Source organism: Notothenia coriiceps, unplaced genomic scaffold (assembly GCF_000735185.1).
Source record: "Notothenia coriiceps isolate Sejong01 unplaced genomic scaffold, NC01 NC01_scaffold00001515, whole genome shotgun sequence".
In the NCBI taxonomy this organism is placed as follows: Eukaryota; Metazoa; Chordata; class Actinopteri; order Perciformes; family Nototheniidae; genus Notothenia; species Notothenia coriiceps.
This window is the reverse complement of record NW_011334216.1, coordinates 116,715-141,240: the sequence shown is the minus strand read 5'-3', so window position 1 is coordinate 141,240 and position 24,526 is coordinate 116,715. Positions and strand designations below refer to the sequence as shown.

Genomic DNA, 24,526 nt, shown 5'->3' with positions numbered 1-24,526 from the left:
AAGACAACCAGATAGGACAAAAGGAAGTCAGGTTTCTGCAGCAGCATGTTAAGCAGAATCTCAGCCACAAAGGAGAAACTCCGCTATCTAACGAAGCACAATGGAAGAAAAAAATGATGTATGCAAATGAGGGAAACAAAGACCCTATTCTTCTCTCTGCAGTCTGTCGACTGTATTAGATTCCTAGTTATCTTTACAGCCCATCCTCTGCACACCATCTACATTTTATCAAAACACTTTACCTCATCCATGCATGGAAAGTGTTTCAATACAACTATATATTAAATGTAAAGTATTATTTGAATAATCAGATGTTTACAATGTAACACGACTCTGTGATTTATGTCAGAATAAAGCATTTTAGACATCACTGTTTTAAAACCAAAATGTATTCCACATAAAAAAACACTGTCTATTAATAAAAGTAATCTTCCTAAATGTCCCAAGCTGGCCTAGTATGCAGCATCTTTAGGCCTGGGAGCAAATTGTGAAATTGAATTAATTTATATGGTGATACACTGAGCTGGATGTCAAATGTAATGCATCCACTCTATCACCACAATTCAAATTGGCTCACTAGACAGCTTTTGAATAAAGTGTAGAAATTAAAAACCTTGTTAGGAAAATGTTTTCTTGTGGGTAAGCCTTCTATTAAAATTCAGACTCCATTACCGTTGAGATATTTTTTTAGAAAAACACTTACCCTGTAAATAATATATTAATGTGATGAATATGAGGTATCAAGTTTTTCTGAAGTGTTTTTAAATCTCCATTCCGTTATGTCTTTCAGCTTCAAGGATCTTTGCGCAGGAAGATTGAGGGCCATGCACCAGGACACGCATCAAAGCAGAATGGGCTCTCGTGTGGTTTCTCTGGATCTGACTTTAAGCGAGTCCGTATGGACACGGGTGGCCTGGGACATGGACCCTGCAACCATAACTTAACCCAGTCTCATTCCCTGCAAGGCTCCTCAACCATGGGCATGCAGAGGAAGAATTACATGATGCCCCATGGAGTGGGGTCAGACATATTCAACATGACCCTGAAAGAAATGAAAAAAGAGCCCATTGAGGTGCAGTCTTGTGGCCAGTCAAACGCAGAGATGATCTTTGACTTCAAAGATGAAGGCGGTGGTCAGATTGACCCAGATCTCCAGGATCTTTTTGATGAGCTGACAAAGACAGTTCCAACGTTGAATGACTTGGAGTTTGAGAAGATGCTGAAGCAGGATGATACATTCGGTTTGGACCTTGGTCGGCCGAGCTCGGCAGGAACAGCCAGGAATCTGTGTCCCCCATTGGATAGGCCCATAAAGATGGAGCACTCCCCAGACTTTGGCCCAATTCACGGTGGCTCGCCACAGCTTCGACCAGCCTCAGCGGGACCCTCTTTCACGTTGACCAGCACCCCTACTCCCACCTCGTCGCAGAAAGCTAACAATCAGGCAGGACACCCTAGAGCTCTGCCCTGCTGGCCAGAGATATCCCACGCAGAGCAGCTGAAGCAGATGGCAGCAAACCAGCAACAGCCAAGCACTCTGCTCCATCACCACCATCAAACACCACCTGCAGGATTGACCAACTGGGCTCCCGCCATGAGTACCAACTCCTCCACCAGCGCCTTCCCCCAGGACAAGGTCTCCAACCCGGCCCAGCTCAACCAGCAGAGGATTGGCCCTCAAAGTAAAGGGATCAACAACTGCCTCTTCAAGTCAAATGGCCACAACGGCTCCCATCATTTGGACATGAAGATTCTCAGCACCAAACCCACCTTGCACTTCAGCCCTAAAGCACCCCATTCTGCCAGCCAACCGATGCCCATTATGGGGAATTCTGTGAACAAGGCACAGCCGCAACAGTCGCTGTCAACCGTCCAGAATCAGCCCCATCCATCCCTCCACTTTCAGAACCAGCAGATCTCCACGTCAGGGACTCTCTGCCTGCCGCCCAAGCCGGTTCCCTCAGGGCTGCCTTTCAAACTAGCACAACAGCGACAGGTAAGGCAATTACACTCTTGCTCTCAGGTGAACATCTCCAAATGTTGACTGAGCAATTTTGACCATGTCCAAAACTAAAGAGGAGCATTAAATTCAACCTTACTATACATATTACAGTCCCTGAATGTAAGCTGCAAAACCTTCTAAAGACATACGTTACATCTAACTTTATATATGAGTGTATCATATATATGGCATTAGAGTCGCAAGGATTTCGGAATACATGTGCCACCATCACACTTTAAAATAAAGTACAACAGAGGTAGTGCAGTTAAGTTATTAGGTACATGTTAATTAATGGCAGTAACCAAAATCTAAAGTGTCCTAATACAGTGCAATGACTTAAAGGTACATTTCCAATGAATACAAATGTCCTGTCTGGTTTTATTTCTAACTGGGTTGTGTGATTTTGTTACGCCCTATATACCAAGTAAATAGTATCACTTGTTTACTGAAGGTATAGTAACATGATGCAGTGCAGTCAAGCTCACTTTGTTCCCTCCCTCATCAATCGGCTCCCTCAGTTTCCCCGCAGCAGCCAACCTGCTGTCTGAACAGTAACAATGCATCGCTGTTTGTTTTGGGATTTTATTTTCATTGTTCTAGCTGCTTGACTGTGCCTTTGCTGTTGTGACTCCCTTGAATATGTATTTCCCCTCAAAGTGTTTTGACGATGACACAGATTGCCAGAGCATGGTAGATTAAAATGCAGGACTTCTAATTTCTCTGCTTGTCATGGTGGCTCCCCGTCAGCGCACAGATATGCACAGCGGGATTTGCTAATTGGAGGTTGTTAGCTACAAGGGACAAGTGGTGGAAAATGACAGTAATCTGCTTAGCCTGGTGCCGGAGGTTGAGCCACTGATTTGTTATGATTGGGTAGATTTAGACCGTCCCCTCTTTCCTTTTTGCTCTAACAGTATCTGCGGCTGTCTTTGTGTGAAATGATAATGCGAGCCACACAAGAGAGATCTCATAACCTTTACAGATCAAGGGAAGTGCTTGAGTGACTGGGAGATGGTGGGAGGAGGGGGAGAAGAAGGGAGTTATTCAGACATGGAAGTAAACAAGGTAGGAAGGCAAACACATCATCAGTCACGGTTAAAACAGAGCCGGTTTTACCACTACGGTGTCAGAGAGCCACTTACACTCTCAACAAAACATATGTCCCTTTTTAAAAATCTACATTATCACAAGTTTCTATCCATGTGTGAAAAATCAAAACAAACCTTTTTTTTCAGGATTATTTCAATATGAGTATTAGCAATAGTGATGAAATAATAATGTATCAGTGGTAATATGTTTGTGCTTTTTAACCTAATATAACACGTTTAATAAACAAGTGATAAGCATTAAAGAAAACAGCATTTCATAGTTAACCTTTTCAGAGACGTAGAAGAGCTGGATATGAATTGAAAGGCTTTCAATTGATTTTGATAAATGATTAAAAAAGTGAACTTTTTCAAAGCGTACATTTCCTGAAAGTAAAAGCTCAGTTTGTTTGAACAAATAATATATGAAAACATAAACCTAGGGATATAATAGCATAGGCATTGTGAAGAAGAGCCCTCTTATAATCTTAGAACAAGTCTTTAAAAAAAGCTGATTGCGTGTGTCTTTTGCAGTCGGCATGGACAGGGTTAAAAGTCTACGTAATGAGGAAGGGACAGCTTACTGAGAGGAGCGAAAGAGTGGAGTCTCTTCCCACAGTGAATTGAATTAGTAATGCCAGAGAAATAAAGGTCCTGAAAGAGTGCCTTGAATCCCCGGTGTAACGCTAGCAACTAGCAGTGGGCTCCCTCTCACTCTGTGAAGCTGAGGACATTTCTTTTTTAAAAACCAGCCAGAGATTTGGGCTTTGGTGCTTGTTTGAAGCTACTGCTGTTTAATAATCGGTTGCTGAGTCAAACATGTCAAAATTCAAAATACACCACTCTGCAACTTTCTAGCTGTGAGGTCACACACACACACACACACACACACACACATAACAAAAGTAGGAATACATTCTCTGGCAGCTTAAAGTAGAGGACACTAATGCATTATGAAACCTGAGTTACTTTGGTTGGTTGGCAATGCTATTTCAAGGACACAATTTAGCTAGTCACATCAGTATAGCTGTGTTGTGCGTTTAATCTAAAGAAAGACAACTTTTTGGGGTTCCTTGACATGGCAGCGACAGCATTCCTGGTGTTGTGAAATTCTTCACAGTTATTTGGTATTTATAACGTCTGAAATAAAATCAGAAACAAAAATCTGTATGGACGTTTAGCTGTCCATTTAAGGGGATATTAAAAACAGGCTTTGTTTTCTAGCATAAATGGAGGTTTTTACCCCCTTTTTTAGTTTGAGCTACTTACCCCTTTTCACCAAAAATTATTTTGTAATTTACATTTGTACAATGGGGATTAGACCTGTTATATTGAACGGCCTCCATAATATATGTATACATTATGTGTTATCTAATTACTTGAATAATTGTAATAATATATTTATTCTGATCAATGTAAGACATAATAAGAGGTTTACCTTTTTCCATATTTGACTTTCAGTGCTGTTAAAGCTGTACACTATGTATTAGGGCTCCACGATGTTGAAAAAAACTGACATTGCGATATTATTTTCCCCTGCGATATATATTGTGTTTTTTTTAACTATATTTAACCGGATGAAGGATTTTAGTCACGGACGTCTGGATCTTAACTGGTTGACTCATCATACCTTAAGTCATGATCTAACATGTCATGATAATGCATGTTGCTTACCCTCAAATAAGGGGGTTCATCTGTGAATGAAGAAGAGTGGTGTCTAGAAGGGATCCAAGAGATTAAACGTATTACATTAAACTATAGGAATTATAGGGAATTAACATGTGACCAAATAGGTAATTTAACTTTTTATTCAACAATTAAAACCTTTTTTGTGCAAATAGCAGCAAAGTACTGGACATCTTTTAAACAACATTATAAAAATAAAATTAAGAACAGCTATACACCAGCTCCTTTATGCCGTTTTGAACCTTTCTCATATGGTGTAACACCGGCAAAGGCATCTGAAATAGTTGTTTGCTGTGCATGCAGACTCAGAGCCCTGTACCCCTGACATGAGAGCCGCGCAAGTTTTCCTTTTGTAGCAAGCAGCAAAATAATTGTAACATGACGTGTTTGAGTTAATTTACCTACTTACTGTAATATCGAAGGCCCTAAGAAAAAAAACAATAAAAAAAATCGCACGTCCCTGCGATGTGAATAGCGCGTATGCGCATATCGCGGTTATCGCGATGACACGGTATATCGTTCAGCCCTACTATTTATACTTGTCTTGATAGATTCATACACATTTCCAACATTCTACAGAATTTTATCCAGAGTGACTTCTACTTCTGTGAAGACAGGCATTTGGCAGCAATTTCATCATCCAGTGAATAGCTTCAGCTAATACAGATTCCCCTGTAAGGCTGCACAAGAGTATGTACTTTCCTTTTCTGCAGAATAGAGTGCTTTCCTTACTCACAACACAGAACCCCAAATTACAACTTAAGAAAAGGCTTGCTCGCAGTAAATAATGACTCCTCAGCTTTTGTTGATGATCTTGTGGCACCACATCCCTCAGTTAGGATAAGAGTGGGGCCAAGGGGGTTTAGCCTACCAGGTCAATCCGGCAGTGCTGTGAAGGGAGTGCTTGTTTCCTGGGAAAGGGAACCGCGGCCAAGTCCAGATGCCGAGGCGGTCCCCAGTGACAGCGTCCTGAGTCCAGGCTGGAGGAAGTGCAGTGTGAGAGCCGGCAAGGCTGGGCCTGGATCACTGTCAGCTGCCTGCACTGCCGCAGGATGGGAGACTATATCACTCCGCTCCTTCCATGAGGCTGGAGCCACATGTGGTATTCATTAACAACAAGCTTGTGAAGAACGAGAGGGGGGAAAAAACATGGAAAACAGCTTTATGACACATCGGGATGACAGAGAGGATTACTCAGTTGTACACGCTAAAACACCCCTCATTGGGTTTTTCTCACAACAAAGATGGAATAAACTCCCTCTTTTGTAACTCTGCGGGGGAAACGTGTCTGATACTCACCATTTCTCATAGTCTCCATAACTGAATACAGTGAATCAAAGCCAGTAACAGGAGAAACCACTGTTTTGATGTGTTAGTCCCTGTGTAACCTCATTGCCATGCTCCGTTTGCTGTGTGGGTTGAAACTCGACGAGAAGGCGAATATTAGCTCATGTGAAATGGCTTGTGACTCCTGATGAGTTTCAACTTCCCTCATTCTATAATCCTGTCTTGTTAGTTCTTCAAATTTCAGCCCCATTCATTATAATTCACACACACTTACTTCCCTCTCTTTTTTTCTGTTTTCCTCCCTGGGACCACAGTCACCTCCCTGTAGGGAGTCACCCTGCAAAGAATCTTTCTTCTAAGTAATAGCTCCTGCTAAATGCACTGTTACATTTCTAATCCATTTCACCCTGGGAAACATTTTAAGTCAACACAATGACTGACATTGTATACACAGGGTGTGTTGACTTGGATTTGGTGCACATTAACCTCCTTCATGACAAATGCTTGCACTTGGGTGAAGCTTGAGCGTTATGAGAGTGTCCTTGTGTCCACAAGAAGGATAGGTTTTACTTGCAGTTGATGGTGCGTACAGCTGCCGAAAAAAACCTACAAAAATATACATTACAAGGCCATATAACATCTCCAACAGCGCACTGGTGAAAGCTTATCTGCAATGGCATATGTTCAGGAAAAGACTTCAAACAAAACACTAGTTCTCAATTTTATTTGAGTGCTGCGGACTACAACATTTTAATCAGTGTGATAGTGTCAGTAGCCAAATGGATTTCTAGTGGATGGAATGCCTCCGTGCCAAACACAACACAGTGATCAGAAAAGGAGAGTTTATTAAATGGAGGTAGTCATGGTGCTGGCGCTTAACTCCCCATTGGCACACATTTCTTGCTGTCTCAGGGATTATTTCCACTCTCTTTAGACACAATTATCAAGGGAGAAGCAGGCCTTGAGGAGGGCTCATACTCCCCCTTCCAAAAAAAGCCTCTCTCCAAAGTCTCCCTTTTTCATCTGCAGAGGGAGTAGCCTTGACCACATTCTGGAGGTTGAATAGCATCTTTGACACTGGTCTAAGATGTCTTGTAGAGTTTTGCCCTCTAGTGGACAACTCGTAGTATTGCTATGTTTTGGTTTTTACATATTTCACAGTACCTGGCTCCAATTACCAGGCAAAAATACATATATAAAGAAGTACGTTTATTCACCCTAATTTTAAAACAATGTGTGTTTTTTTCTTTTAGGGGGTTCTTCCTGGTCCGAGGCTGCCCACCAATGGAAGTTTAGGAGTCATGTCAGCCCAGACGCAGCCACGGCCCCCGGTGCCCATTAACCAGCTAAAAGGCCCTGCCAAAACTCAGGCCATGCAGAGACAGCTTACTCAACAACAGCTCACTATTAGCAATTCAGTAAGAGGCCTCTTACATCACACTGCTTTGACTAATTAATAAGCACTTCAGACTTTGAGAGAATTCGGCAGAATTGATTAATCACATAATAAGTATTCACAACTTTGTCTTTCCTTTTTCAGGATAAGGACAATGCACATGATCAGTTTAATCGTCATCTTACAAGACCGCCACCTGATTACAAGCAGTCAAGAAGTATGGTGGGAGTTCAGCAAGGAAACCTCTTCACAGGTAATGTGCAGTTTTCATTAGTGGGAAGTGCTTGAATTAAAAATAAGCAGCCATAATTATAATAAGTTTTTCTTGATATCTTTGTAGGTCAAAACTCCTCCCAGTCTTCCAGCAATGGGCCTGAGAATGACCTACAGTCTATGTCCTGTCACCTCCCAAATGGGCCCGGCCCGAAGATGAGTCAGCCACCATCGGACCGCAGGTTTGGTATCGGGACTGACCTTCGTCCGAATCCCTGTATTGGTCAATTCCAGCAGCATAACAATCAGAATCGAATTGGACTCAATCAAAATAAAGCTAGGTTCTTGGGGCCAAGCACACACGGAAATTCTTTTGGGATGAACAATGTAGCAGGTGTACAGCAGCCGAGAACAGCTGACCTGCATTCCTCAGGGATCCCAGGACAGGCCCTCGGAGGCTTGATGAAAAATGTTAACATGGGCTGGGGCTCAGCCAACAAGCAAGTGACAACTGGACTTGTTAGACGGTTACCCAATCCCCTCCAGTCTCAGGGTGGGCAGCTGGACATGCCAACCCACCCCTACCAACAGAGGCACATCGGCCCTCAAAACCAGGTAGCACCAGACATTGGGATGCTCCCTCTTAACCCTTCACTAAGAGACACAGTTCCAAGACCAAACCAGCCGATGATGGGATCTCCATCAACAATGGGGACCCTGAACCAGGCCTCTCCTGAACAGAGGGTACCAGCAGGGAACTTTGCAGAGCCCGGCTCTAGCAGTTACCAGAATAACCGGGCCAACCGTCTGACCTTTGACTTCCTCCCTGAGGGAGACAACACAGTTCCAGGGATCAACACAGACTCAGACTTCATAGACTCTCTGCTCAAGTCTGGCTCTGGCAATGATGATTGGATGAAAGATATAAATTTGGATGAGATTCTGGGCAGTCACTCATGAATTTGGGTCACAGATTGCTATCAACCCGCAGCTCAGAGTATAGAGATTATCGGTGTTAGGGGGAACATTTGTAAATAATGTTTAAATTGAATTTTATAAACTCATATTATTTGTTATCCAAGTATACTGTATTGTTTTGTATGGTAATAACTGTGAAAGGAATTTGTGTTCTGTCCTTAGTACTCCTGCATATTTTATTCCTGGTATATCACGAAACTACTTTTCTTTTCAGTGAATGTTTATATGGTTTGTCATATTCATGCCGTAGTGCTGTGGTAAAGGATAAAATATCAATTCACACTGTGAAAAAAAACATTGCTGTGTTGCTTTCAAGTTCATCTTGGTATTCCAAGTTAAGTTTCTAAATCTGCATCCACTATTTAGCATGACGTTATTTACCTTCAGAAGTTTTGCTCAGACATGCACACGGAGAACCTTGCCACAACAAATGTTTTCTTAGTTATTGTTTATGTTTTTTCTTCTGTGGTAGTTTTCGATGCAGTTTAAGTAATGTAACCCTTCATTTTTTCATGTGATATTTAATAAGTATTGGGATAGTAATGAGACATTATAATACATGTAATTAATCAAATTGATTTGAATAAACAAATATATAAAATGTGCTTATTTGGTTCACGTTTTGCCTTTTGGGATGCCTGTTTTCTTAAATATCATTCTTTCAATCATAGTAATAGTTTTCTAACAGCTGTTGTTTTGTTGTTGATTAATACATGAAAAGGTAAAGTTTGTTTAAAAAAGTGATAGTAATATGAATCTTACAAAAGTCATAGTATACTATTTCATAAAAAAAGTTATAACCATCAAATATTTCTTAAATAAGTCATTAAGTTTGTAAAAATAAAAATCCTAGTATGCCATAAAAAGGTTATAGCATAGTATATCCAAAAATAGGATAGTATGTGATTAAAATGTATACAAAATCAAAATATAGTATGTCATACGAAGTCATAGTATAGTATTCCATAAACAGATTCATGAAGATGAACTCAATAGTGTCATTAAAAAAGATTTTAAATGTTTGTGTGTCTATAAAATGTCATGAACAAATCCTAGTATTGTATGTCAAAATGGACATGGTAAAGTACGTCATAGAATTATGATTAAATATGCCTAATAATTATAGTATAGTATGTTATAAAAAGTAATAGCATTATTTCATATAAAAAGTCATAGCATAGTATGTAATAAAAACGCATACTTTAGGACGTCACAAAAAGTAATCACATAGTATGTAATATAACGCATAAAAAACTCTAGTATAGTATGTCATTAAAAAGTATTGCAGAGTAAGTCATAAAAAGATATTAAAAAAACTAATATGTCATAAAAATCATAGTACAGTCTGTCATGAGAAAGTGATACAAAAAGTCATAGTATAGTACCAAAAAAGTCGTGATAGTATTTCATAAAAAAGTCATAGCATGTCACGAAAAGTTATCACATAGTATGTAATTAAAAAGTAATTAAATAGCCACAGCATATCAATTAAAGAGCAATTAAAAACAGAATACTATAATATGTCAGAAAATCGGGTTTAGTACTATAAAACATAAAAAAACATACAATTAATAATCAGTCATACAGTAGGTCGGACAGAAATGTTGTATAGAACTTCCTTTTTTTTTGTTTAAATATGTATGCATTAGACACTTTTATAACATTGCACACGTTAAAAATGTCATAAATGTTCTAACGTAGTATGCCATAAACAATTTCATAATATAGTGCGAGAACATATTTGCGATGATGGTCAAAGCTAAACACAACATAAATACTTAAGTATGTTTATAATGAATGGGGCTGTTTTAAAATCCATTGAGAACTTGCAGGTTTCTTTTTTTTGATTCTAGGACACACACACACACACACACACACACACACACACACACACACACACACACACACACACACACACCACCAAACACACAACACACACACACACACACACACACACACACACAACACACACACACACACACCACACACACACACACACACACACACACACACACACACACACACACACACACACACACACACACACACACACACACACACACACACACACACTTTATTTCAGGCCAATTCCAAAGTATTATTATGAAGCACGATATAATGTAACAGAATTTATTTTTCTAAAACACATGCACATATCTATCAAAAAAAATGAACAGATCATACTGAATATAAATTCATTTCATGTGCATTTAGAAAACTCTAAATACAAAATCCTTTAACTTGTTTGATTAGTTCTACTGCTACAATGACAGTCAACAGCTAATATGCTCTGACAATTACACACTAAGTAAGCATAAAATCAGGTCTGTGTGACAAAATGTGTCATTGCATCAAAATGAAACTCTGTAGCCGTGCAATACAAGCACTGTAGTGTACCACTCATTTTAGTTGCATTGTTCTCACCAACACTGTTTATCTGTCTTTAATCCATCATCAACAAATGACTTAATGATCAGTAAAATCAAAACTAAAAAGAGCCTTCTCACACAGGATTAAAAAAAATTGTTCATGATCTCGGATCTAAAACAACATCAATATTGTTTCATCAAGTTAATGCTTTCAATTCAGCATTGGTTGGCAAAAATCAGTGTGACACCCTCCAAGGCTTCAACCCAGGGCATGTACGGCAGGCTGATCATTCAAAACTTACTGCAGTCATGCAAATATGTAGCCATATTTTGTGATAATGAATAATTGTTGGTGTGATGTCTAGTTACTTAGAGAAAATGTAAACATGTGAGCGCTTCAAGAAGAATCACTTGCTTCTCTGTTTTTAAACCTCATCTTTAAATGTCTGGGTTAGTCACTCAAAACAACCATCTTGTCTAAAAAGTAAAAAAAAAAAATTAAAAAAAAAATCTCTCAGCTAGACCTATTCAGACATGTCCATTAACACTTTCAACCTACATCATTTTCTCATTAGCTTATACAGTGTGTTCATACAGAGGCTGATTGACAAATCATACCGTTTCTGGACTGTGTGAAAATGGAGGCAACAAGTGTTTGCGTCATTACAAAAAAAACATCTTTGGAATCTGCCACAACAATTCCTGACTGAGATAATAACTGATTGTTTCTCAATTATTTCACAAAAAAATAAATCAACAATCCGTGTAACTCACCGCCATCAGTCAAACCCTGGCCTTCTACACTACCCCTCAACATGACTCTGAAACCTGCTTAAACTTGTCCTAGCTGTTTTCTATAAACCCCTCATTTCAACACACAGCGTCGCACAGAGGGGCCCCGCTCCCTCCTCAGGAAGACCACACATTTTATCTCTCGTATACTGTATTTGTCACAAGGTTTAATTGATCAAAGAGCTCTAGGTTCTTTTTAGCCAAGAGATCTGACTTTTTTTGGTTAATTTTTTCATAGAGATACTATAAGCTGCATGTGAACAAAAAAAAAACAATAACACTAATATGTATAGTAAATCAGAGACAGGGTGAAAATCAGCTAAATGGTTAAAAAAACAACCCAAACTGAATCATTCTGTGTCTTGGCAGACTTCGGCACCACTTTGTGACATGGTGTGCTGTGATAACAGTAGACCCTGTTAAAAATGTATTAATTCGTCTATAAAAGAAATTAAAAACAACAAGCAAAATGCCATTTTGATCTAAGCTATTATACATATGTAGTAAACTAAAAAATAAAATAATACCTAAAAGATAAATCAAAGAATGAATCATGAATTAGGCTTGGATAAGACTCAGATACTTAGAAGCTAGGATTTAAAAACCAAAATAAATCCCTAAATCCCCCTTATAATGTGTTTATAAAACAAAAATAAAATTCTGATTATTGAACATTAGATAGAGGAAAGTGTTGCTGATGTAAATTCATACAGTCTAATGCGTATTGCTGTGGTACAGAAACTGAGTATTTGTTCGTGTTGCTCACGTCTTAAAGAATACAACTGAAGGCACTTGATCTATCAAAGGTTTAACTTAGACTTGCTGGCACAGCCAAGCAGCAATGTAGTCGGTCCCCAGGCTCCAACCCCCCCCACCCCCACACCCCCACCCCACAGCAAGCCAACATGCTCAAACTGGGACTAACATTACCTTTACTCCAAATCAGTATTGTTCCATATGCTTCGAATACATCATTTTTGGTTTCTCAGGCTCGTTAAAAACAAACAAACACAAGAATAAAAATGTACAAGGCCAAATATAAAGCTACTTAAGCTAGATGCAATAGTCCCAAACGCAGTTAAGTAGTTCTGATTCATGCTATATTGCAAGAAAAGAGGCACCATAGAGTCCAGGTGATAACTGATGTCAGCAGTTCTTGCAGAAGAGTTCATGCACCTGCCCAGCTCAGCCATGAGGAGGAGAGACAAGGAGGAAGGTAAAGATGCCCTAGATTCATTGACAGATCTGTGAATGATTTTGGGGACCCTTGCGTTATTGTCTGTTCATGGGCCAGCCTTGAAGACACAGACAAAATAAAAGAGATAACACACCAGTGAAAAGAAAAGAACAATACTGCCTCAAAATAGGTTGGCTTTACACGCCGAGACAGAAGTTCAGAGAGGCTCGCTGAAACGTCTTGTAAAAGCATCTATGGCTCCTTCACAGATCAGAGCAGGCAGCAGTTCAGAGTGTGAGGAGAGGAGTGTGTGATCTTCTATAACCACGTGAGGAAGCTCTCCTTGTCGATCTTGGTAGCTGCCAGCACTGTCTCCATGTCATTGAGGATGTCAGAGCTCAGCGCCTCCTGGAGACTGGGCATCAGCTCCTCGCCCTCCACCGCCATGCTCTCACTCTCAAGGGTGCCCAGGTCCACGTCTGTACCCGGGATGGCGTCCAGGTAGTCGGGGAAGCGGCTGGGCTGTGATGCCATGGAGGGTGGAAGAGAATCTCCTAATGGACAGGAAAATATTTCATTTAATAATTTGACAAAGCAAGCTAGAGAGTGTTGGGTGGGCTTTACAGTAATGATAGAACTGAAACACATCTCTTATAATCTTTTTTTCCAGACCCTGATTATGATGTGAGAACAAAAAATATCTTAAAATAGTTGTTTCAGTTTTTCATAATCTAAATTATGAAAGGCTAATTCATCATTGTGTCCAGGGAATGTGTCCTAATGATATTTGTTACCTGGATAGGTGCGAAGTATATATGTTTTCAAATTGTTATGTTTCTACTTGTAATACTGCTAGAGCTTACATTAGCAGAGCACAGCACATCTAGCTTGCTAGCTAGCTAGCATCAGGCAGTAGCATATTCTATCTAGCTAGCTAGGTATTTTAACTGTGTAGCCAGCAATACTGAGTAATCTGTAGGCTTTAGGTTCTTTACTTTTTCCAACATTTTTATCGCATATTAGTCAGTTTGAAATTGTGCATATGTCCTTCAAACTCACATAAAGCAAAGTAGGAGTTTTGGGAGAAGACAGCTATGACTTTACACATATAGTAGAAAGACTTGTGAAATATCAACGAGCCAAGGCTGGTAAAAAGCCACTGTCATCATCGCTAGATTATTTAAAGAAAATCTACTATTAACGGCACTAGATTCAATAAAAGTTCATATCAGCAGCTTTTTATATGCAGAAGGCCTATGTTGTGACTACATGACTAGAGTTACAGGTAAATGTTGGATGTTGGAACAGGATATCCATCCTATTCAGCCAACATGAATACAATGTGGCGTTTGACTAAACTAATTTGAGGGAAATAAAAAAACAGGGCATCAAACAGCAAAAGTTCAGCTAGTCTTTGCGAAAGGATCTAATGCTACAGATCACCCCGTTCCTTTTGTTTCCAGCCTCACCTGTGTCCATCTCATCCACACTGTTGAGGAAGTCGTCTGGAGTGCGAGGGACGCTGTAACTGCTCATACTCAAGCCGCTGTCTGTGCTCTCATCCCTGGAGTGATAGGTCCCACTGAAAATACACAAATCTTGATTATTCACTCTGTAAAATGCTATAAAACATTATTATTTTGTTGCGCTGAAGGAAAAAAAAAAAGCTTTTTTGGTCTCAGCAGTTTGTGGATGACCTTAATGACCTTCACTTAACTACTGGGAAACTGAACTGCGTGAATCTAATTAACTGATCCGACAAAGCAAACACACTCAGTTATTAAAAGCACACAGGCTGCAAAGTAACAGTGACTTAATTCCCTCGGGGACCTTCCGCATACATCCACGTTTCAGCAGTTATCTGTTTGAACGACCAGGCTGAATAATCCACAGATTCACTTTTTTTGTCCTCTATTGCAGAATATTGCAAAAAGAGCAATGACGAATGGCACAAACGGAGAGACAAAGAGGTAGAGAGAAGACATTTGACAAGCCTATACTAATTAGCAGAGGAAAAATATGTAGGCAGAGTATGGCAGAGGCAGGATGAATGAGGCCATTGTGAGAGCAGGGGAGTTGAGGCAACAGGGGGAGGAGGGGAGATTAGGTTGGCCTGTCTACTGACTGGACCACATGTTCTCATGGCCTGCTTGCTATTCAGTTCCCTCCTCACTTCATCCGCTCACAGAAGAACTAGAGCTTGAATTGTGAGGAATAATATCCAAGAATACCATGGAGCAGAATTCACAGATAGTCCGAAAAAACGTCTGTCCCTTTTCTTATCGCTGCTTTTTTAAGACCTAGTTTCAGACCATCTGGTTTTCTTTAATTAAAATGAGTTTTTTTTTTCCACCATTAAGATTCTGATTGCCTTCATTGCACTAGTTGTACACCAGGGGTCATCATTGTGCAATGAACTGCTGCTCTAAATGAGACATTACCATGTGAGGAGGGTTAAGCCCATAGACTGGCCTTCTGTGTTTTACTACTTGTGTAACTCAGGAAAGCTCTCACTGGAGCTCAAACAGTCCAGCACACAGATTCCCTCAAACAGGATACATTAAGTAAGAACAACTGAGCCAGGATGGAAGCCCCCACCCCATGTGCAAGAGATATGAGTCTACTCCTGCGTATCAAACCAACCTGTTGAGGAATGGGTCGGAGCTGTTGGCAGTCATGATGCGGGCATCTTGGGCCATAGGGGAGGACACAGGGTTTGTAATGCCATCTTGATCCATACTGGTGGGCAGCTGGTTCCTTATGGCCAGCTCCTGTGGAAAATAAAGCACAAATCCCATGAGCAACACAATCAACCTCACACGTCACACAATAAATAACCTAATGTCACAAATGCCATTGCTGCTGTGTTGCATTACATGTTAACTTAAGGGAATGTACAGACTGCCAACATGGCGCCCTCCATTTCTCCCCATACAGAGTGTCAAATTACATGAGGGGCCGACAACAGTTTGAGACAATTGTTTTCTACACATGCTCAGATAACGCTCTGATCAGATAAGTCTCCGGATATGAAGTCATGTTGTTCTTTTTCAACTCCTTGCCCTATAATAGGACCTTGAACGTGAAGGTGAAGTGACTTGACCATTTTGAAATGTAAAATTACCACCAATTGTTTAGCTGCTATTGGAAATATTTAAGGGAAATGGACACACTCCATGAGGCAAAACAATTGTTGTTATAAAAAAAAGTATATGTTTATCCTGCCTTTCCCTTTTTTTGCAGCAGTGCTTGAAGATGTTTTTACTTTTCCAACAACAAAATGTTATCACAAAATTCCTTGCATTCTGGGTTTGATTGAAAAGGATTACATTTATTTTATTGGCTCTCTTTTTGGCCATGACTGAGCATCGCCAACACTGGACTGCCACCAGCAAGTTGCATACATCGCCACCCGTTCTCCATCATAGTTTTGCCATGTGGAATCCATTTGGGTGTGGCAAGTATTGCCCCAAAGTTGAACTCCCTACACGAGAATATAGTATGCACAATTGCCCAATCTCCTACTATAATCACGCTCTCCTATTTTTGCAAAAACAGTATGGCCTCTGTTCGTATTCCAAACATCTGAAGAAAGTTACGGAAATATGGGGGTTACTGTCAATAGTCTGACAGAGGAGCTCTTGGAATGTATACAGTCTGCAATACATTTGCACAATTTTATTTTCCATTACGCTTTTACTTTAACTGGAAAGTGTTGGTTTCAGAGGTGTTTTGAATGGTTGAGCTGTTCACGTGTCATGATCATATTCAATATTTTACCTGCAAAAATAATACATTTTGGATTTATCATTACACATACATGCACCAAAACAAGGAGCCAGGAAATAACTAAAGCATACACTTATATGACCTGGCTAGTTTAACCTTGTGTAAAGAAGTTTAGAAAAGTTAAAACCCAGTTAAGGCTTTGACATGGTAAAAGATCCGTATTCTCCATCTGAAATCTATCAGTGCTTCCCATGTTTTTTTATAATCCCCACCCCACGTTAGGCAAACCAGATTTTTCCTTCACATGACTTTTCAGAAAATCCACAATAACCAGGTTATTCAAGCATGGAGGGCTATGCTCTGTGGACTTGCAGTAAGGACACATCTTTTTTTCTTTAACCTCCACAGCCTGAGGCCTGTTCATATTCAGGTCACTTCCTACACAGTGAACTTTCAACAACCCAGGGGAATGGCATTGTAAACAACAAGTCACCAGCACCCTCATTCATAATCATAAAGCTCTGTTTCTGTTAGTATGACACGGCCTTGAGTAAACTCCTGGACTGCTTTGCACCACCATGTGTGGGCGGCAAGGTGACACATTGCGGTTAGGAAGTGATAAAATTACCGCAGATGACTCACAAGACTTAATTGCAGGGTGGTTAAACAATAAAGCCAAATCAAAGGGGCTTAAGATCCAATGCTATACCTACGAATTATGACTCATATTTAAAAGGCCTCTGAAGATAGTACATTGTGTTTCACTACGTAAATATTTAGCAGATGCCTCATTCAAACAGCCAGCAGTTGGCGGTCAAGTGTCTTGCTACGACCCTAACTGTCTTTCACTCATTGAAAGTATGAAACACGTTACTTATTCGTCCATGAGGCCAAAGACTGTTTTCCAAAGGCCTTTGAATATTTGTTTTAATACTTTAGCTCCGATTCCTGACCTGTGGTCTCTGCCGAAGCAGCTCCTGTTGCTTCAGTCTCATCCTCTCCTTCTCGATCTGCTGCAGTCTCATCTGGTTGTTGCCTCCCATGAATTGTGGGGGTTGCGGTCCTCCCTGCTTCACTGGAGCGCTCTGAGTGATCCTCTGCTGGTTCAAGCCTGCAAAAGAAAATTTACAAAACAAATTTAACACACAATAATACTGTAAAACTTTTATTTTGTGTGAGTATTCAATAAATCACACATTAATGCTTGACAAAACTTGAATATGCGTGAAGGATGACTAGGTACTTTAGTATAAAAAATGTTTTTAAAATCAACCTTGAATCTTGATGCCTACATGAAGAAATGTGTGTTCCCATACACCTACAATGCAGGAGCTCCAGCTAACCACAAATACACTCTGCAACTGCACCTTTTAATGCCTAGCTGCATTTAAACGCTGCATAACAAGACTGGCTGCTTGAGCGTTTTGTATACAAGGGGAAAAAAATAGTGGAGCCAGTGCAGCAGGTTGAGTAGGACAAGGGAAGTCCCAACATGCGTTTTCCGCCTAGTGTCTGAAACAACCACTATTCCTGTAAGACCTGATCCCCTCCCACTCACTGACTGACTAAGACAGGCTTTGTTGGTTTCGTACATTGCATCAGTTATGACTTATCCTTTCATTGTCCTTTTTGTTTCCTTCAAAACAAATCACAGATTATCCCTCAATACTGACTGGCTCCTTTCTCTGACCTTAGACAAATTCATGTAAAAAAAACCTACACCACTGTGCCACTTTACTTTCAAAGTTCTTTCACTCAACAAATGTAAGCCTAATTGCATTGTGCACCAACTCCATGTTTACATTATCCGAAACAAATGTGTGTATTGAAAACACAGCTGTTCCCCTGGGAAATCTTTGTTATTCTTTACTCTAGCGAGGGTGGGTCTAATAAACATGAGGATAAAAGCAGAGCACAGCAATCTATGCATGCAAAGTAGGTCACGCATTTTACCACTATAGTAGAGAAAGAGAAGCAAATGTGCCTGACCACGAGGGGTGTAACAGTAATGGAACCAATGAGGAGAGTTGTTTGCTTATACGCTTGAAGCACCAACCAAAACAAAGCCTTGACGGGGGCGCAATTTTCATGCGGGGCTGCCTCCCTGTGCTGTCCTGCCCGCCCCGGCACCTTTCTCATCACCATTCAATCACTGTCTGTTTACACTATCTCAGGAGATGAATGAACCGTGGCTCAGGGCTCTCCCTGGGAAGCTCTGCAAAGCTCCGCCCCGCCCTGCCGTCTCTCTCCCTCCCCTCCCTCTGTCCACGCTGCCTCCCCCAACAACCCCACCCCAGCAGCAGATACACATTCCCACAAACACACACAGTCACGGAGCCGCCTCCTCTCTCCCACACACAACTGAAGCCATGGGAGAGTGTGTTACTTGTCTCCCCTTCTTATCTCTAACAGATACTGAAGCCTTTTGTGGTTGGAATACTCCACCATAGGGGCACTGTTAACTGTTCTCAAGACAAATTATGCACACAGGCTAGATTTACCAATAGAATCAAAAAAGCATTGGTCTTGTTACTCTTGTTTGAACATATTTTCTGTCGATGATAACAATTTTTCTCATGTAATATCACTGATAGGAAGCCAGACATAGTGACCACTTTTGATCATATATCTAAATCTATTGGAAGGAAAAAGAGAAGACTTGCTGTAAAATTATTAACCTAACGGTTCATTTCCAACCACCAGAGTTTACATATTATCATGTTTAACTTTGAGCATACTTTCCATAACTTTCAGCAGTTGGCTTGTGTCCAATTATCTGTCTGGTTTTGTTTCTTTCAAAACTGAGTTTAATGTATGGATTGATGTTGAATACAGTAACATGTTAATGCAATTTAAATTTAAATTAACTGGAATTTGTGTGTTGTTAAAGAAAGTATGCATAAATAAGCGAGCAAGGCACATGACACTATACCGTATGTTGACAAATGCAATCTTACAGCTGAGATTTTTCCTGAAGCATTAAGTCAAGGACTCCTTCACAGACCAAACAGCTAACAGAAAGCAATGCTACTCTAGGAACTATGCAAAAACAATGACAATATCGAAAGCAGGAATTACATCTGTGAGTGAAATAAGAGCGAAGGACAGGTTCAGTTCAGGGCCAGACTGATAGCATATAAAAGGAGAAGACGGTGTGTGAGTGTGTGTAGTTTTTGGAGGTTGTGGTTGAAGTCAGCAGCACATTGGGGCGGTGATAGCTGGTGGGCCATGAAGATAAGAGACAAGTTAATGCCGTCTGCCTTTTGTCTTCTTCACGCACCCCTGCAACACAACGAGCCAGCAACACAAGCCCTTATCAGCAAAATCTCACACCCAGGCATAATACACCACCAGATCACCTGGAGGCAGGTAGGGCCCAGGGTGTGCCAGCTGTGGGAAGTTCTCTATGTGGCCAGGGCTTAGCACCTTTAAAGGGTTTGGTAAATATTTGTCTGCTTTTGATTTAACAGGTTTAAAAAAAAAAGGCCGCCTTGGGAAGGTGTTCTAGCGTTCAGATAAGCAAAGTGGAGCAACAGTCTGGATGTGATAGAAACACTGTTTAATCATCGAATACAACATTATGGTCTGAGTAAAGCTAGTCTGTGTTGACCTGGTGCTGCATGTCAAGGAGATGGAAGGTAAAAAAGTATTAGGCAATTATTTCACTACAAAACAGGTTAAAATAAAAGGTCTGTTGGATTTACTTGTTGATTAAAATACAATCATTATAAAAAAATATAACAAAGCTGTTCAAAGAAACTGAAATAAACAAATATTGCAAATCAATTATTTTTTTCACTATTTCTGCAACTTCTGTAGGAAGGGGTTAAAGGGTCAGATCCGCAAATGAATCAAAAGACACTTTTAGGATAAAATAAATGTTACTGTTTGAATCAAGGTCAGTGGGATAACCCAATGTAAAAAAAAAAACGAACTGCTGTTTTCTAATGCTATTTGCAGCACAAAATAGGTTCACCACCAAAGAAATTGCAGATATCCAAGATGTTGTAATAAAACATAATAAAATCAATCCGCAGATAAAACCAACACTGTCCAGCCTGCCAACTCTCGTGGTGAAGTACTCGACAGCAGAGGCAGAAAAACATCAAATGAAAGATAATGCAGCAATGTGTTGGACAAACGGCTTTACATTAAGGCTTCAAAGCAAAACATTAAACTCCCAGAGGAAATCTATGCATTTGTGCACTCCACTTTCCTCCCAGTATGTTTTTCCCTGCTGTTTCTCCAGAGTAGTATGTACAGAAAACAACATGTCCACACACAGAGGCCAGCCCCCCTTTAGAACCCAGCCACAGTGCACTCATGGCTTGTTCCCTGTTCACCACCTTCTTGGATCTTAAAGAGGATGCATGCTTATCCCGTCGGCATTTTCCCTCTGTTCCTCTGTTTTTCTTTCTTCCCCTTTCACCTTGCCTCTCCCTGCCCCCCACCTCCCCTCTCACATTGGAGTTCTTTGACTGAAAAGGTCTGGAACAGATTAAGAGTTGGACCACAGAATAAAGAGGCCTGGCAGAGATTCAAGTCTGTCTGGAGCTCAAGCAGAATGGGGCTGTGCCTGCAGTGGGCCTCACGCAGGGGAAAGCCAGCCGGCAACAACCCTCAGTTAAAGGCGCTCTGCTGCTTTTCTTCTCAAAGCTCAAATTAGCCTTCATTATCAAGGCAGCTGGCTTGTGATTGGAGACCTACATACCAGCAGTATATATGTTTCTGAAGCTGAGGAGCCCATTTCTGTGCACAAATGTGAAAACATGTGACCAAAAAGCACACAAAAAAACATTTAGGTCACACTTATCAATGAAATAAGTTATTTAAAGTGCCTACTTATGTATTTTTGGGGATTTCTAAAGTCTCTAAGATCAAAAAGCATTATCAACAGCAGCGTATTACACAAGGTATAAATGTGAACATTTAGTTGTACCAAGTACAATAAGTATTGTATCAAATGAGGAGCAAAACAATGTTTTTTAATGGCACATAACGAGTTAACATGATCTCTTTCTCCCTCTCACTCGCTTTCAGGGGCCCAGCAGCCTTGTGTGTTCAAGACTTATAAATCTTCAAAGAGTTTGCCGATCAGAGCCGCCATTTTTTCCCAGCTGCCCCACTCCCCTTACAACTCTGTTTTGAACTGTTCCTGCCTGCCTTCAGAGGGGACTAACAATTGCTTACAGAAAAACAAAACTGCCCTTTAAGTGCAGGCTTGATAAAAACAGAAAAAAGTAAAGGTAAAATTAAAACAGGAAAACGGGCTGCGTGCTGATTTACACATGTTGCCTTTGTGAACCGGGGTGAGATTCCCTGGGGTATGCAGCTGTAATGAAGGGATGGCACCTGAAGCGTAAATGAATCAGAGTGACATAAGCAGGAACCTTCATCTCTGGAAGTCTTCCTTTGCAAAGGAGGATTAGCTCATTCCCATGGCCACAGAGAGATCTCAACACATGTACCAGGCCCTGTCACTGATTCACCGACCCTTTGGCCACCACACTCTGAAAGCTAACTGTCAAACTTAAACTCGGACTGGGGGATTAATGGCCAACTCAGCTGTTGCTCCAACACTAAAATGGCAGACAAAAGGTTAGGTGTGGATTTTGAGAGTGGGGGATTGGTGGAAATCTATTTTCAATGGATAGTCACTCCAAAGCAATATAGTGCAGTGAAATGAACAATGAATCATACATATCTGAACTCACTTATACAATGTGGTGATACATCTTGTATGGATTAGCCAAAGCTTTGTACTGGGGAAAGTAAATGCCTGCCGCAAAAACCACACGTTTGAGAAAACTTTCACTATAGATTCAGTTATTTGGGTGCTTCATAATACATTGTACATTACATTGTATTTTGCTTTCATCGTAAACTCACCGAAGCGCGGGTCAAGTCGTGGGTCAAGCCAGGATGTGCTCTTGTTCTTGTGGTTGATGTAGTAAATTTCTCCCTCTGATGTAATAGCTTGTTCCCAGGCCTCAGGGAGAGGACCTGAGGGATAACAGGCAAAAATAATGTTTGAGAGATGATGATGATCTAATGGCTACAGTCAAATGACACCATCTGGGTTAAGATAAATTCCCTTTAAGCCTCACTTTTACAAATTTTGTCTGAAAATGAAGGCTCAATGTATAGTGCAAAAGGAAGTGTGTAAACAAAAGGTCGGGCCTTTTGCTCTTCCTGTTAGCTATCCTCACTTAGCAAAGAGTATTCATGTAAGTCTTTTGCAGTTACTTTCCCCAGTAGTGGAAACGGTGGTCAGTAGAAAAACTGAAGTAGCAGTGGAAAACAAAATGCAGTGTGTCTAGTGCAGTGTTTACAACTGTTTCCCAATGAAGGTAGATAACACTACCTCTAAAAGACTCTATAAATCACCAGATGACATCATATGCTAATTTGCATATGGGCGAAATGCAATAGGAAAAAACCCAGAGAGACCCCCTGCAGCATTGAGATGAAACTATAATATAATATATTTGAATATATTTCTTGCTTTTTCCATGATTGATTGGGTGAAAGTTATATAAGTCTATTGCAACTTTAACTATAATACATCATTGGGCATAGTTACAGAATAAGCATCATATGCAAAGGCTTGATGTTCAGGACAAATTGCTGCTTGTTATTTTTTAATCTTTGAGAATGTAATAAATCGTTTTCATTCTTTACAGAAAAAAAGCCTGTTTGTAACCATTGGAGACTATTCTTTCTTTTGTAGGGTTTACTTATGGGTTATCTAATGGTAGCTGCAAGGAATTGAGAATACAGAGAGCCTTCATCTCTAAACTCTGTGAGTCACGGAGCTCCCAAACATGTCAGACAGGACCTGTCACGTTCTATCTGCGTCTTACCTCACCTAGGGCAAATTCCATCTGCATGGCCAGAACTGAGGTACACATAGTCTTAGTGACATGTAGGAACTAGACTGCTTCTGACTACTAATGTATGTGCAATGAAAGTAAGAAAATGCCTTGAAATAACCAAGGAAATAATCAAACAATCAAGGAAATGTAGTTTTGTGTTAAATGCTGAAAGCCCTACCATTTGCTAAGCATTGTCTGTAATTCGAGTCATGTGCTGCTTTGCGGGGTAACACAGAATATAACAAAATCAACATGTACATACCACTGGCTGGGTTCATAATGTTCTGCTGCTGGACTGGCACAGAGCTGGGGGGTGCAGCCTGGTTCATCTGGAGCAGGGCCTTGCGAGGATCCTGCCAAGTGGTGGTTTGATCAATGTGGCTGTAAGGAGAAGAGAAGGCAACATAAATAAGTGAACAAAATAAAAGTATCAACCAGTGTTTAGGTGTTAAGTTAAAGCCAGGGGCCATATCAATGCAAAACAGCAGATCACATGCAGGAACCGTCGAACCGATGACTCGGAACAGACTCAACAAGCTCTTTGATTAAAATGCTGAATGTAACCCCTGCTTTCTGTAAACAATGACTGTTACAGGAAGTCAGCTGTGGCAGTTTGGACCCAGTCTGAACCCACAATTCAATTTAAGACTGAGATATTTGTCACTATAAGTCACCTAAATCTGTACGCCAGAAGCGAAATGGAGGAACAACACCTTGTTTTAAAAAATAATAATTTTAAAGTTAAAAAACAATAAGAAAAAACTATAGATAATTTAAAAATAAATCATGTCAAACCAATGTGTCTGTAGGTAGGCTTAACAATTAATTGTGAATGTCTAAGAGGCTATGATTGGTTTCAAAACAACTATTGTGATGTCAGACAATGTTGCTCCATCTATTTTACGGCCTGTCTCTGCCGGGGGACAGGAGCGGGGGG

The 24,526-nt window shown here is 40.4% G+C and overlaps 2 protein-coding genes across 2 annotated transcripts in view; one reads left to right on the top strand and one right to left on the bottom strand.

Moving 5' to 3' along the window:
• maml2 (mastermind like transcriptional coactivator 2) overlaps nucleotides 1-9,252 on the top strand; it is a 34,329-nt gene extending 25,077 nt beyond the window's left edge. Inside the window, exons 2-5 of the mRNA XM_010791079.1 lie at nucleotides 791-1,996; nucleotides 7,314-7,478; nucleotides 7,601-7,709; nucleotides 7,797-9,252. Of these exons, the coding sequence (XP_010789381.1) occupies nucleotides 791-1,996; nucleotides 7,314-7,478; nucleotides 7,601-7,709; nucleotides 7,797-8,629 (2,313 nt within the window). The 3' untranslated portion in view covers nucleotides 8,630-9,252. The remainder of the gene's footprint in view (nucleotides 1-790; nucleotides 1,997-7,313; nucleotides 7,479-7,600; nucleotides 7,710-7,796) is intronic.
• Nucleotides 9,253-12,697: 3,445 nt separating this feature from the next.
• Nucleotides 12,698-24,526, bottom strand: part of yap1 (Yes1 associated transcriptional regulator) — a 23,089-nt gene continuing 11,260 nt past the window's right edge. The window contains exons 3-8 of the mRNA XM_010791071.1: nucleotides 23,852-23,970; nucleotides 22,604-22,717; nucleotides 17,668-17,825; nucleotides 15,629-15,756; nucleotides 14,455-14,567; nucleotides 12,698-13,539 (exon numbers count right to left, since the gene is read on the bottom strand). Coding sequence (XP_010789373.1) covers nucleotides 13,304-13,539; nucleotides 14,455-14,567; nucleotides 15,629-15,756; nucleotides 17,668-17,825; nucleotides 22,604-22,717; nucleotides 23,852-23,970 — 868 coding nt within the window. The 3' untranslated portion in view covers nucleotides 12,698-13,303. The remainder of the gene's footprint in view (nucleotides 13,540-14,454; nucleotides 14,568-15,628; nucleotides 15,757-17,667; nucleotides 17,826-22,603; nucleotides 22,718-23,851; nucleotides 23,971-24,526) is intronic.